Consider the following 15,094-nt stretch of genomic DNA (forward strand, 5'->3'; position numbering starts at 1 on the left):
CGGAAAAACAACAACGCATGGTTGTTGAAATTGACACGGCTGTAATTATGAGGTCTGAGTTCAAGAGAATGCCCTCTTAGCCATTTTAGCAGCAGAACAGGGTTGCGATCACTCTGGGTGGACACTTTCAAGATATATTTTACTATGCTGCGAGTTTCCTTTTTTCAAATAGTAAATGGTCTGCCTTTCTGTGGCGCTTTTCTAGTCTCCCTACCACTCAGAGTGCTTTACAGGGTCTGCCTCATATTCAACCATTCACACACACATTCACACAATGATGACAGAGGATACCATGCAGCGTGTCAAGCTGCCCATCAGGAGCAGTTTAGGGGTTTTAGTGTCTTGCTCAAGGACTCTTTGACATGCCCTGACAAGCTGGGGATTGAACCATTCCATTACCAGGTGACCTACCCACTGAGCCACACCTCCTGAGGCCCTAAAGATCTTCAAAAAGGACATTTATAAAGGTTTATGAGGATGAAAACGAGTAGACCTACTCTGTTGGACTGTGTTGATGGCTCGCAAGAAGCTGCTGCAGGGTGGTAAGTTTCTCCTCACGAAATGCAGCAGTGAGGTTGTGCTGCCAAACCCATCCTTTAACCCCAATTAGGGCATTCCTCGCAGTTTTAGGAGTCAGATAGCCGTGCTATAGTTGTCTTCAGGGGCTATGGGTTTTAGTAAGTTCAAGATACTCAACAGTGCACATCCAGCCTTGTTTTTTGCCAAGTAACAGTATGCATGCCGGCAGACTTGAACCGTTTTAATGGTTCTCCTCAGGCCTTGACAGAGGAGGGTGACTAAGACAAGACACCTGTATGCCTCCATTCATGCCAGCCTTTCCACATCGGTCTCCCAAGGACAACAATATCTGTGAGCAGTTTTTCAACAGAATCTCAAAGAAGGGATTACACTCTCCTCTGGAGACAATAGAGCCAAAGGAAGAAAAGCAGATGTACTTCTCTCTCTGTCTCTTGCCACTTCCATGATTCATGTTCCTGCTCATTGTGCCTCAGTATGTCCATCGCATTCGATCCATATGCTGCAAAACAATACGTACCAGCAAGTATTGAGACGTTGAATCACCGTTGTTTGAATGTCTAATGAAGACATCCCATAGTTATGAAATGGAAGTTGTGCCGACATTACCTGGCCATCAGCTGGACGTCTTTCCTGGACGTTCTAGCAAAGTCGAAATGTGTTTCTACTATGAACGGGCCTACTCAGCTATTCTGCTACACAGTGTGCATTCAGCAGCTGTATACATCCTATATGCTGAGGGAATAAATAAATAAATAAGTAAATAAATAACTTAGCCTATACTCTGCCTCTCAGATTTTTCTCCCTTATGCATGGAATTGAACCGTGGACCTTCCGTGTTTAAAGTGGAGTCAGCGATTCTGGAGAACGATTGTTGATATTTGAAATCTACAGCCAGATTTACCATCCCGTTCGCTCACACTGCATTTGCTTTTTTTTGTAGCAATAATATGATCAATATTTCTCAGGTTGAAAGAGAGGGTCTCACTGATCCGTTAGTGGGCGTGGAAACAATGTCACCATCTGGCTGTTTGCCTCAAAACCACGTTGCAGTTTTTTTGGCATCCGACCAGAACTATTTTTGGCCAGGGACACATCATCGCCGTCCGAACAGTGTTTGCTGGGACTATTCAGATGAATATGCTGATTATCAACCATTCGGCCTACTTTCCCGGACACAATGTGAAGTTCAGCTGAATTGCGCGTTGGCTCCATTGTTATGGGTGCCCAATATTGTGAATGTAAACACAGAAATGGGTTTTATTCATTCTTTTGTTTTTACCCGTGCAAACAGTGCTTGATGTACGCAGGGGTGCGCGTACCATCACACAGATATGCCAGTGAATGCACGCGTACGCACTCGCCCACACGTTCAAGCCGTCAGTGAGAGTCTATCTTACACACATTTTAAAACTTACCCAACCACAGGCACACATCAGCCACTGCTCCCCGGGGGCTTGCATGCTGGAGGTGGAATTTATCAGTCTGCAAGAATGAGCAAAGAGAAGAGTCAGAGTGAAAGAGAGAGAGAGAGACAGAAAGACAGAGAGAGAGACAGAGAGAGAGAGAGCAACTGCTTGTTGACTGCGTGGTTGGCATCGCTAATGAAGCAGCATGCATCACAGTCGGTGATGAAGAGCAGTCGAGCTCCAGCAGTCGTAGGGGAAGTGGTGGAGCAGCATAGCCCAGCCAGAGTCACTGTGCCTGGGGGAGAGTGGACGCAACCTCTACCTCCTGTCTGGAGGTCGCCTTAATGCAGGAGACGTTCCTCTCAAATACGTATCATCCCTGTGTTGCGTCTAGATTAATGCTATGAAATATAAGCAAGAAAATCTCTTTTAAACTAGTCTGCTATGAAGTCATTTTAAGTCATAAAATCCATTTTTTAATATCACAAGTGCAATCAATAACCAGTACATTCAGCTATTTCTACTAGTGTACAGTTCTAATACAGATTCTCTAAGTCATTTTAAAGAAATACCTTTAATGGAGACAAAACGAAACAAAGCACTCTACTTTTTTTTTTTTTTTTTTTTATCCAAGAAAACTGAAACAAGGTGATTTGCGCTGGAAACAACTGAAGTTGTCAGGGCAGTGACACATTTTTTTCATTTGTTCTCAGGAAAATAAGGTTTTCAGAGTTCACTCTATCAATTGGCTTGTCAAGAATGATTTTTTTCCACTTGAGGAGGCAAACTTTTATTATCACCTGCCACAGTGACAGGTGCATCCCGATACTACCAACCACTTTCACAAGTATTTTTATTTATTTATTTATTTATTTTTTAGTCAAATAGGCTTTTCTAAGCAGTTTCTTCCTGGCATGTCACAAATGGATGCTAAATGAATGACAAAGTAAGCAAAGTCTTTGCCATAGCCCACAAGTGATTTAATACCTGAGTGAACATCAAAAATTTACATGTACAGTTTTGGTCGAAAAAGGTACAAATTATTGCCTTGATATTTGATAATGAGATTTTTAGGGTGCATTTTTGACAGATAAAGGGACCAAATATGGACCCTGTTACTGACAGTGTGTGTAAGATGAGTGTGTTGGTGCTGGATGTGCAGTTTTATGTTCTTGTTTGGGAAGCTGTCTTTTGTCTGTTAGCCTGTTTCTTTAATCTCAAGTCACACTTCTACCTTTGCCTTCTCCCTTCTGTCTCTCTGTTTCTCCTTTTTGCTCACATTCGTGTTCTTTCATCTTCTCTAATACTCTTTCTGTGATGTGCATGTCCATCCGCGTGCACGCACACACACACACACACACACACACACACACGCACACACACACACTCGCACACATGCACGCACAAATAAATATACAACCTCAGTGATAGAATCAGTGTGAGGTTGTGTGAATTTCCCCTGGTGGAACAGTTGTTTGGCAAGCACACACTTGCATGCTCATACACACAGACACACACACACACACACACACACACCATGAGAAAATGCCTGCCCTGCACGCTGCCAAAGAACTCCTGCAAACAAAGATTAGAGAAAACACATCAATTTATGTGCCACTGCTTTTTATTTACTTTCCAGCTTGGGCTGGGGGTGACGGGGACTGCAAACACTCTGCCTCAGCTTTCGACTTCTAAGCCAACTACACTATGACTGGAGCTTCTTCTTCAATAAGCACAGTGCTGATTCCTGTGTAATTACGCCCATTAGAGAGCTGTAGTCCTGACTTCACATAATCAACAGCGCTGATGTACTGACTGGACACAGACACAGGGCTTCAAACACCTCAGGCCTGAACAGTCGTGGTAGTAATGACAATACAGCAGTAATGACACTTTGATGACGGCAATTATACAAAGGCCTTTGTGCTCTCTTCACTGATCTGTGTCTCGTTCTCCCTCTGTCTCCATCCCTTAGTCTCTCAATGCATGTCTCACTTTCTCTCTCCCATCAAGTTCTTTCTCACTCCCTTTTCCTCCATCAGTCCATTATGTCTCTTTCTGTGTCTCTGTCAATCTCTCTCTCCCTCTCACTCTCTCTCTCTCTTTCTCCCCGTGTGTCTCTCTGCCTTCACTGGATTGATGTAGCGAGCTGCCCTGAGCTACAGTTGATTGTCAGGAGGGTTTTGATCCTCACTCGCGTGATGCATGTCAGACGGGGAAACAGAATATCCTCACTAGCAGTCATATTGTTTTTAGCCGTGCTGTCAGGATTGCTTACTGTAAGCAATGCAAAGTGGAGGAATTCTAAGTATTCACGTATTTGAATCAACTAATACTTGTTTTGTTGGTTTTTTTTTTTCTCTCTCTCTGATTGCCCTTCCTTTTTCCTGTCGATCTGTGACTCTCTGAGGCAGTGCATACCAGATATATGCTCATTTGTTTGCCTTCTGGCCGCCATGATGCTTGTTCGCTTGATTGGATTGGACTTTTTTGTTGATTGTATTTGTTTATCTTGCTGAGGTCACCCCAAGTGCCATGGGCAGGACGGTGTATATTTGGCCAGCTCTAAATGCCTGTGTCTATTTGTGCATGTTTGCTGAATTGCTTACTCCTTGTTTACAGATTCTGAGGTCAAACTATGTTTGCGTTTGTGCATGCAGCAGCACGCATGCACGCGTGCATGTGAGCATTTGTTTGTTTCCGCAATCTGTGCGTCCCCCCCCCCGATGGTTTGCATGAGCCATGTATATGAATCAACGTGCGTCGCCATTGGCCTCTGCTGGTTTTGGATGTCCCACTGCTCATCAAGGGTGATTTAGAAGGTGTTGACATACTGGCGGTGTTTGCATGGGTCCTTTTGGAGGCCATTTCCTGGCTGCACAGGGAGGTCCAGCACCCCCACGCCAACTGTGACCACAGGGGGTGAGAGGGGTGAGTTTGGCTCTTCAGGGCGTGCCTGTGGCCACTGCTGGACAGCAGACTTCAGCCGGAGAAGGTGCTATAGTATTTCAGGATCAGTGGGCAGCAAAGACAGGCTCGTAAATAGCGGTTTTATTGCCTAGCTGCTATGCTGGGTGAGCTCGGGTCTTTCAGCGCAAGATCACAGCGGTGATTGATGGTTCCTGTGTGCCAGGAGAGGGGGTGCATGGTGTTGGGGACACATCACACAGCAGAAACAGTGGGCATGGCAAGGCTGGCAGACCCTCCTGCCCTCCAGCTCCTCCCCCAGGGTTACACTCTGACAATCCCCTGTCCTCCTTCGGCCTGCACATACGGCCGTAACAGGACGCCTTAGGTCACGTGGCCCCTACCACAGCTGGAGAACAGCATCGTCAGAGTCACTTCATATGCCACACGGGTGCAATCACTTGCACATTCAGGTGAAACCTTTAAAAAATCTTGTGGTCCTGATGAGAATCCATATAGCTGGTGGTATAATAGCTCATTGTCAAAGAGGAGGAGAAAGTACAGGGCTCTGACTCAGTTCCCTTTTCCAGGAACTTCACAGCAAAGCAAAGCTGACTGTTGGCTTGAGTGAGGAAGTTGCAAGATATGACCCTGGGTTGAATATATTTTCCATTACAAATATATCTCAGACCAAATTACAGACAAACATGAAGTGTTGTTTGTATCCGGGACTAAAATTCCTGTTTTTCTGTGATGAGTAGTTTTAAAGAGAAAGACACAGCATCGGTCTCCATGGTAACAGCTATCTTAATTGCATGCCTGTCTCTGCAGGAGGCTGAAGTGCATTACAAGAGGGCAAGCGTGAGGTTTAACACCCTCTTTTGCAGACCAGAAGGGGGGGTCCGCGTCTCACCACTCAGTCATTTAATCGTCTGTCTGCGTGACGGTCTTTGTTTTAGACTCCAAAACAAAGACGGTCACGCAAATTGGCCAACGCTCATATCCGGCTCCTCTGTGATGAACTGCCTGTGCACTGGTGGATGCAAGGTTGTGACAGTGGGATGGAGGGATGTAATATGTGTGTTATGTTCTATAGGCCTTCATTGAGGGTTTTGTTTTTACAACCATGCTAATTTAGGGCGGCAAGCTGAGCAGTTTGGCAGGGCTGTGGTGGGTTTGCGTGGTTAAGGACCACAGAGATTTTTTTCATTCAGTGCCAGAGAGCAGCAGCGCGCAAAGCTTTTGAGAAAACATCTGATGGAACCGTTTGAGTGCTCCCAGATTGGCAATGTGAATAGCAGCTTTCATGGAGGCTGCTTGCCCTAATGTGTTTTTGAGCACTGTGTTTGTGTGGGGGTGCGCATGAGTGTCTGTGTGTGTGTGTGTGTGTGTGTGTGTGCATGTTGGTATGCATGCGTCATAGAGGTTTACTTAGGTCCGTGTGAGTGTGTGCGAGCGGTTTGTGTGTTTACATAAATAACTCTAGGCGGAGGCAAAAAGGCAGCAGCTAGAAATGCACAGCTGGGTGTATTTCAGGGGGCCTTTTCCAACACTGATGTCTCAATCCTTCATAGAGTTACCGTAGACCTGCCTTTTCATTTATTTATAGAGACAGTAGCAGCAGAGGAAACAAACAGCTCTCCTCTCTGACCATCTGTCATGGGAAGGTTTCTTCTCAGACCACAGAACCTTCCCTGGAAACGCCGAGGTGTTCAAGCAGCAACCTCTTTATTTTGCTGCTTGGACTCGTGTCTCCCTCTATGTCACTGTCCTTTGCCTTCCTTTAAACCCTCCACGTATCCAGTCCCCCCCGCAAGGTTCTACCTGTTTCTCACAAGTCCTTTCAACGAGAGATTTGTTTTGATCTCAGGAGTGATTCATGCTTCCTCAGTGCCTTTAGCTTCCAGTTGTACAAACTCAGTAGGTGGTTGAAATGCTCCATCCTCGTCTAGCACACAGTGATAGAGCTTGTACCACCTGGAGATTTAATGCAGTTGCTTTTACTAAACTCAGTCCTAAATTCTGCCTTTAATTTACACCTTGATTTCAGCAAACATCAACAGAGCCTCTTCTCTAGCCTTAGATTCCAGTTTGTTTTTCTGATTTGATGTTAGCTGAGATCCACCACAGGGACAGCACACTGATGGAGCATTTTGGTTTCCAGGCAAGCAGACACAAAGTCATCGCAACTGAAGCAGCTTGACAGGCGGCCGGACTGGTCCTTAGAGAGCTGCACGGCAGCCCTCTGTCTCCCCCAAGTGGTGCCTCAGCACACCCCAGGACCACCACCGGCTGGCCACTGGCTACTTGATGTATTGTACAGTGATCTCATGTATGCATGTGCCTGCTCTCAGTTGGTGTACACTTTTTGAGTTCGGCGTGTGTGTGTGTAAGTGTGAGACTGTGTTTGTGGGGTGCTGACAGCCTCGGCTTACCTCAGACAGGAGTGCGATCGGATTCCACACACTCCTCCACAAAGCCTCATGAATCAGGGGTATTTTTGCCTGTGTGTCCTTTGTGGGCTATCAGGTTTTAACAGGGTGGCTTTGTATGGAGGCCAGGCCAGGCTAGGACAGGCTGGGGGAAGTGATGGCTCCATTGTTCCCCAGAAGACAGGACACACAGCCTCACTCTGTCACATACGCTGTAATGCATGCTAAGATTGAGGTCCTTTGAAAAGGCAGGGAGCATCAACCCCGTCACCTCTGATAAAAGCTAGACTGTGGACTTGGTGAAGGCCTCAGCTATAAACACTAATCTCTAAGCTGCACTGCTCTATCTTCTCTCTATATGCTCTTTATTTCCACCTATGTACTATCACACCTCTATGCATGTTCTTTAACGTTAATCTCTCCCTCCTTCTCTCTCTCCCACCGTCTTCTTTGCCTCAGGTATGAAGCGTCCGTTCAGTCCATCGGCTCTGCCGAGCACCGAGCTGGATAGGAGAGGGTTTGGCATCGGGTTGGGAGGGCGGATGGACGGCGAGCCTTGCTGTGACCCTCAGGATGAAGGCACGGCACTGGATGAGCAGCCAGCAGGGGGCGCCCTGCCTACTGCACTCCACAGACCCAAGAGGGAGAGGAAGCAGCGGAGCTACACGCTGTGTGAAGTCTGCAACATCCAACTCAACTCAGCCGCACAGGCCCAGATCCACTACAATGGCAAATCCCACCAGAAGAGACTCAAGCAGATCAGCAATGGCAAGATCCCCAGTAGCACAGGTAGGCTTGCAGTGGATGCTTGACCAACCGTGTGTCTGTTGATGTATATTTGTTGCTGCAAAAATTGAAAGGTGCAGAAGACTGTGCTTAGTACTCTGCTACTGGATGCATGGACACTGTCGAGCACTGCGGGACCAGATTAATGGGCGCAAGTAAACAGAATCCCACACTCTGTTCACAGTGCACTGTTGTAAGACTTCTTCTGCCAATTCTCCCCTATTTTATTCAATAGGAGTTGAACAAATTGGATTCTATTTGCTGAAAATGTGTTCAGACAGAGCCCTGGGCTGAGCACACACAAACACACACACACACACAGAGACACACACACACACCAAAGAGTGAACCAGAGCTGAGTGAAGTCAGTAAGTGGGAGCTAATTAAGTGCTGGTTTCGTCTGATGGTTCTGTTCCTGAGAGTTGGTGTGGCTGGAGTGAAGCTGGACTTTTTGTCATTCAGTTCACAGCCTTGATCAGGACTCTGCTCAGGGGGAGTCACTCACTCAGTTATGTCTGACTCTTTCACACTCCCAGGCTCTCGTTTTTGCTCTTTCTGCTGCCTGCCAAGAGGACACACACACAGACACACTCACTCACTCGCATACGCACAAACACTGAAACACATAAGTTCACACCTCTGCAAGGAAAGAGACGTGACTCAATTTAGTTCAGGTGCAGGCTGTGGTACAAGCGGATCTTAATTACATAGCAACAAGTCAATGTCCCTTGTAGCACTGACTCGAGTCACAGTCGTGCTTGGCTGCTTAGCTGATTGTTGACAGGGGGAAACATGGTGGTGGCATGTCGTCTCTCCTGCCGCACAGCAGGTTGCAAAGCTCTGGAAGACCTCTGCTGGAATCGACCAATCACGTTGCTCACATCTGCCCTCAAGAAAGGCAAACTGTCAACCATCAACAGGCAATTTTAGATAATTGCTTTGGTTGTGCGCGCTTGCGTGGGTGGGCAGGGGTCTGTGTATGTGTGTGCATGTATGCGAGTGGGTGGGTGTCGGTGTGTGTGTGTGTGTGCGCTCAGTGCGTTTCTGTTTGTCGCAGAGCTGGGCATTATTTCAGCTCGCACTTGGAAATATGCACTGTATAAAAATGATAGAGCATGACATTTCTTGAAACCGCTGAAATTATGTCAGTGCTCAACAAGAGTAACCTTCATTTCCACTCGCATTCTAGATCTAGAAATGACTGGTTTTAACAGACTTTCCTTCAGAGTAGGGGAGGACTGAAGGCAGACCAGCTCATCTGGCCTTCTGTTCCTGAGGTGATGAGTAGAACTGACAAATCTAGGAGACATACAGTGGACCAGAGGACACGTTTGTCATCGTTGCTGCGGCGGCAGCTGTAAATGTCAGGCTCTGGAAAAAGACACTTCAAAGGCGGCACTAACCTTGAGGAAAATATTCTGTTCGTTTGTTTGTTTGTTTGTTCGTTTTAGGAAATGGGTTTCCGTTCTTTATTTTTTTACTGAGGATTATGTTTTGCCATTACTGCTTTAATGGACTGTAAGATGGAGGAGAGAGTGAGGAGGACCTAAGAAAAGCACTCAGGCTGGCTGTGACAAGGACAAGCCTTAATGATATGTGCATTACCAGTTGACCCACTGGGATGTGCCCTGCTACTGGCCAGTTCTCCTAATTTTACCGGGAGACCCCTGATTTCCTCTTTGCTCGTTTCATTTATCCCTGTGATGTCATTTCAAAATCTGTCCATCGACTATATTTGTTAGAAACAGACAGAAACAGTAAATCTCAGCCCCACACTATCACGTCTCTTTCTGAACAACAACATACATTACATCTAAAACATCTGACAGCTCTCAGTTCAGACTAATATATATATTTTCTGCCACATGCCTATTTGATTTAAGCAAAATAGCATCATGGTTAAAGGACAAGTTTGCTGTTTTTGAACCTAGACCCTATTTACATTGTCTGGCATCATCCTCTCATGTAGAGACCAACGGTCTCCACACCGGACCACGGGTTACTTCAGTATTGATCCTGATATCGATTTGCTGCAGGCCCCTGCTCAGGTGCAACAGCAGTCAATTGGGCAGTCGTAAATGGGTTTGAAAAACTAAGATAATGTTGCTCTTCCGAAACGGAAAGCTCGGTGTATAATCTCAGGATGTTCTCTCGAAAAAGGCTTTGCAAACCGATCATTAAATCAGCAGAACGGCTTCGTTTGGAACAGAGCTAGTTCATTTCACAAACCAAGCGCTGCCTTTCAGACTGTAAACTTGCACACTGTAGTTAGACTCTGCCCTTACAGAAAAGTGCTGTGTGGAAGCAGCCAAAACAAATCCTAGAAAAATACTAATGTCTCAGTCCATAACCACCAATAAAAAGCTTGATTTGTGCTACCGTTTTCAAGAAAACATTTTGCGATCGGTAAGAGCATACACTGATCTTCCCGTTTTGGAAAAGTAACGTCATCTTAGATTTTCAAAGCCATTTACGATTGCCTAGATATCCTGATCAGTACTGAAGCAACCGCTGAAATGATGGTCTCTACATCTGAAGATGATGATGCCAAACAATCTGTAAATAGGACCTCGGTTCCAAAATAGTGAACTTGTCCTTTAAAGTTTCAGTATGCTAGTAGCATGAGCATGGGACAGGTCTTCACTTTAGTAAGAAGAACAAGTCTGTTTAGCAGTTTCACCCATTCAGCATGCAAAAAATCAAAATGACTGACTACATGCTAATGCACAATACTCTTTTGTTGGATGCATTGATTGTTATTTGTCAAAGATGTATTATATTTTCATTTTTAGTCTTCATAGATATGGTGTGTTTCCCTCATGCCACCAGAGCTAGGCTAGTTGCTGTGCATGTCCTAGTGTTAGTGTGTGCATTGTGTGTGTGTCCAAGTACTGTGTGACCTTTGCAGTCGAAGCCACCTCCCCTTTTTTTATTTTTCGATAGAATACCACCTCACTGCAGCTTATCCTTTACATGAGTCTTAATTATGTACAGCAGGGCTCATCAGATACAAACATATGACTAAAGGCCTCAAGTGGAGAATACTGAAATAAACTTTGGCAGATGTCTGTGCAAACGTGTTATTTTTAAGTTCCAGTGTAGAGGAGCCACTTGAACGGTGACATTATGCTGTTTGGGTTGATGAGCTTATTTAAAGACCATAAAGGTCAAGTGATCACATTAGAGCATCATCCAGTAAGCACAAAGAGCAGCTTGTTTGAAACCCGCTGTGGAAATGAGCTTCATTCTAAAATACGATATCCGCTTTTCAAAAAAAAAAAAAATGTGACACCTGAATGCCACAGTCCTTGGTTGCCACTTTTGCCAATAGTGCTCTCGAGTGTTCTTCAGATGGCTTCAGTGCGTTCAAAATTAAAAATTCAACAATGCCGCGTGTCTTTGTCATGTTAACTGAAGATCGTCGACCGTCGGGTTGTATAATACTCTTTCGGTTAATGGCATCTTTGAGATTTTTCCTCATAAAAGATCAAATCTAGTTGTTTTCAAGCAGCTTTTAGCTCTCTGGAAATATGGATCAACATGTATCAGTTACATCATACTTTGTCCTTGTTTTTGGTGGAAGTTTACACTATTTACAGTGTGTGTGTGTGTGTGTGTGTGTGTGTGTGTGTGTGTGTGTGTGTGTGTGTGTGTATTCAAGGCAGAGCCAGCATGGATGCCAGCCGTCAAATTGCGAGGCCTGGGCTGGATGTACTATAAGAATCCCTTTCTCTCCCTCTCTCCCTCTCTTTATCTCTCTCTCTCACAAACACACACACACACACACCTATACTTCACCCATCACATGTGGATGCAGCAGACAGCGCGGTAAGGATGGAGCAGACTCTTCTGAACTCCAAAGGGCTTTAATACGTTTTATAACATAACAGAGACTCTGTCAGACAGGCAGGGCACGTGTTGTCTGGTCTGGATTCTCTGTTTTGGCCACATGCAGCCCCCTATACTGCTGCAGGTGATGCAGACTTGTGTGTGTGTGTGTGCCGTGTTGTGTTGTGTTGTGCTGTGCAGTGTGTGTTAGGCGCAGTACATGCTGAACGGTTGTGGTTTGCAGATTCTCTCTGACACGCAGTCACAATCACACAGCCTTATCTCTGCTCACCTTCTGCTGACTCCCCCAGGCAGCCAGCCCTGCTGTGTCCTCGGCTCCACCACAGCTCCTCTGCTGTCTCTCTCTCTGTGTGTGTGTGTGTGTGTGTGTGTGTGTGTGTGGTACAGATATTTTTAGGTTCCGTAAATGCTGCAGAATGTGTAATTTGTGTTGTGGATATATAAATATGTGTTTGTGTGCATGCGCGTGTGTTTGTGTCCACCCACATATGTATAGCATCTGCGTCTGCTATGGATGTTTATAGATCCTGCGAATGTTGAAGAGTAAAGAGCATTTTGTGATCTGTGTGTGCGTGTGAGTGTGTGTGTGTGTGTGTGTGAGCGCGTTTCTCCCAGCAAATCGTCTCCATGTCGGCGCGTGTTCCCCTCCCGCTCTGCTTCACTGAGCTGACAGAGGGTCCAGGCTTTTCTTCCTCTCGCTCCTCTTCCGCTCCTTCCCCTCCTTCTGGCGTGGACGCCGGACATGTGGTGCGGCCAGACCGACTGAAAGATAAATGTGTCAGTGATTAAGTGATTTCGCTCTGCTATGATGGAGAATAATATGGAGAGAATGCGCGCAGACAGAGCTGAACGGGGATGGAGATGGAGGATGGCAGCGCAGATGTGTGTAAGACTGTCAGTTCAGGTGCTAATTTATGGAGTTTAGGCCCATTTGCGTCTTTATGTGTAAAGAGTATGCATCCAGGTGTAAATCCAGCTGTGCAATGCAGCTACGTTTCTATAAACTGCCAGAGAAATGTGAAAGGTGCTACGTATAGTATTTTTAAAGATCGTAATATTGTTGTCAGATTAATTTGGGCAAAATAGACCTAATTCCCTGAGGTGAGGTGACAATTTTGAGATTTCCAATACTTCTTTTTTAAAGGGGTTTTTCAGTTTATGTAGAAAATAGGTACATAACATCAAAGAGAGTTTGACATTTTGTACCTTGTCATAGTACACGGCATCTGAAATATAAAATATTAAGCTGTTATGGGCTTTAAAAAAGTAAGTTTTGAACAACTTACTACACCAAGACTGCTGTTTGTTTGTTACAGCCTGACACTAGCCTCCTGTCTTTATTAACTGTCTGTATGATTCAAAATTTTGCCTTGTGTTTTGGTTTGTGGAGATTACCGTATTGAACAAAACCTGTAGGCCATCATAAACCTCTGCTTGAGAGAGAGCTTATTTTCTTAATTATTAAATAGCCCTACAGAAAAAAATATGTCTATATTGGAAATCTCTCAAGAGAACCCATGTTTGACGTAACAGAATTAGATTTAGACCATACAAGGAATTTATTTAGAGTTTAGATGTTGGTGCAATAGGGAAAAATGAAAAGTAAATAGTAAGGATAAGGATAAGTTAAAAAGAACAATACAATATATATACAAGATAAAATAAAATAAAATAAAAAAATAAGGTGCAATAATGGGGAAACACTCTATGGCAAGTGCTCTGTTTACAAAAAAAGTGAATGAGAATTTTAAATAAGAAGTTTTTTATAGCATTAGAAGTTATTTACCGCATGGTGTGAGCTTTATGCAAAGTACAGAGAGCACTGAAGGGCAGAGAGATATCGTGGTGTGTGTGTGCATGGGTGTACGTGTGTGTTGTGTCACGATGTGGAGAGAGGGTCAAAGGGCATGGGTGGGGTGCAGTGTCAGTATCTGTGGGTGTCTGGAGGCTTGTGGGAAAGGCTGTTCTTGTGGTGCGAGGTTCAGTTTTTTTTTTTTTTTTTTTTTTTTTTTTCATCAACCTTAGCCTCTTGCCAGGGGGGAGGGTTTTGAAGAGTCCATGGCCAGAGTGGGATGGGGTGCGAAGGGTCAGCCATGATCTTGCCTGCTCGCCTCAGGGACCCTGAGGCAGATTGCAGCCAATCAGCCTCTCATCACAGCGAATGATATGCCGCAGTCTGCCCTTGTCCTTGGCAGTGGCAGCAGTGCACCAGACGCTGATGAAGGAGCTGAGGATGGACTCGACGACGGCGGTGGAGAAGTGCACCATCCTTGACTTTGGCAGGTTGAGCGTCTTCAGCCGGCCCCCAGGAAAAACATCCTCGGCCGTACCGTCTTGGTAAGGGAGCAGATGTTCAGCTCCCACTTGAGTTCCTGGGTGATGATGGTGCCCAGGGAGAGGAAGGCTTCCACAGAGTCGAAAGGGGAGCCACCAGTGATGGGAGTAATGGCGTTACAAAGACAACGCCGTTACAGCGCCATTACCGTTACTGACAATAAAATGCGCCGTTACTAGCCGTTACTTACTACTACTAATTATTATTATTTTATTATCCTATTCAAAAAATGTGCGTCTTGTGGAGAAAAAGCGGTGTGTCAATTTTCAGACCGGTTGGACTTTGCAGTTTTTCATAACTTATCAACATGCATGGAGAATGAGCACAAATTACAAGAAGCGTATATGTTCCCCGACGGCAGAACGGATAGATAGATAGAGATAGATAGATAAATAGATAGATAGATAGATAGATAGATAGATAGATAGATAGATAGATACTTTATTCATCCCGAAGGAAATTCACAGTTTTCAGCAGTATCCACAGAGTACAAGATTAAATAAATAAAAAATAAAGAATAAAAGATGACACTAGAGATCTAAAGATCTAAGTACCCAATGTGCAAAAAACAATGTGCAAAAAAACAAAAAAACAGTGTGTTTAGATGTATACAATGTGCATAGATGTGGGCAATGTGCAAATTTACAGTATAAACCGATGATAAATAGCAGCAAGCAATATATACACTATAAACAAGGAATATATAAAACATAGACATATGAACAGTTTAAATATAGTATCTCCCCCTGCCATTCAGAAGACCGGGGGTTCAATTCCCCACCTGAACAAGCTGGCGTCACTACTTTAAACTGTAATGAATTATTTTTTCAAAGTAGCGT

At 44.9% G+C, this 15,094-nt stretch overlaps 1 protein-coding gene across 1 annotated transcript in view; it reads left to right on the forward strand.

The window, feature by feature from the left end:
• Positions 1 to 15,094, forward strand: part of znf385c (zinc finger protein 385C) — a 152,425-nt gene that overhangs the window by 45,747 nt on the left and 91,584 nt on the right. The window contains exon 2 of the mRNA XM_030056988.1: positions 7,745 to 8,074. Coding sequence (XP_029912848.1) covers positions 7,745 to 8,074 — 330 coding nt within the window. The remainder of the gene's footprint in view (positions 1 to 7,744; positions 8,075 to 15,094) is intronic.

This window comes from Myripristis murdjan, chromosome 8 (genome assembly GCF_902150065.1).
Source record: "Myripristis murdjan chromosome 8, fMyrMur1.1, whole genome shotgun sequence".
NCBI classification, from domain to species: domain Eukaryota; kingdom Metazoa; phylum Chordata; class Actinopteri; order Holocentriformes; family Holocentridae; genus Myripristis; species Myripristis murdjan.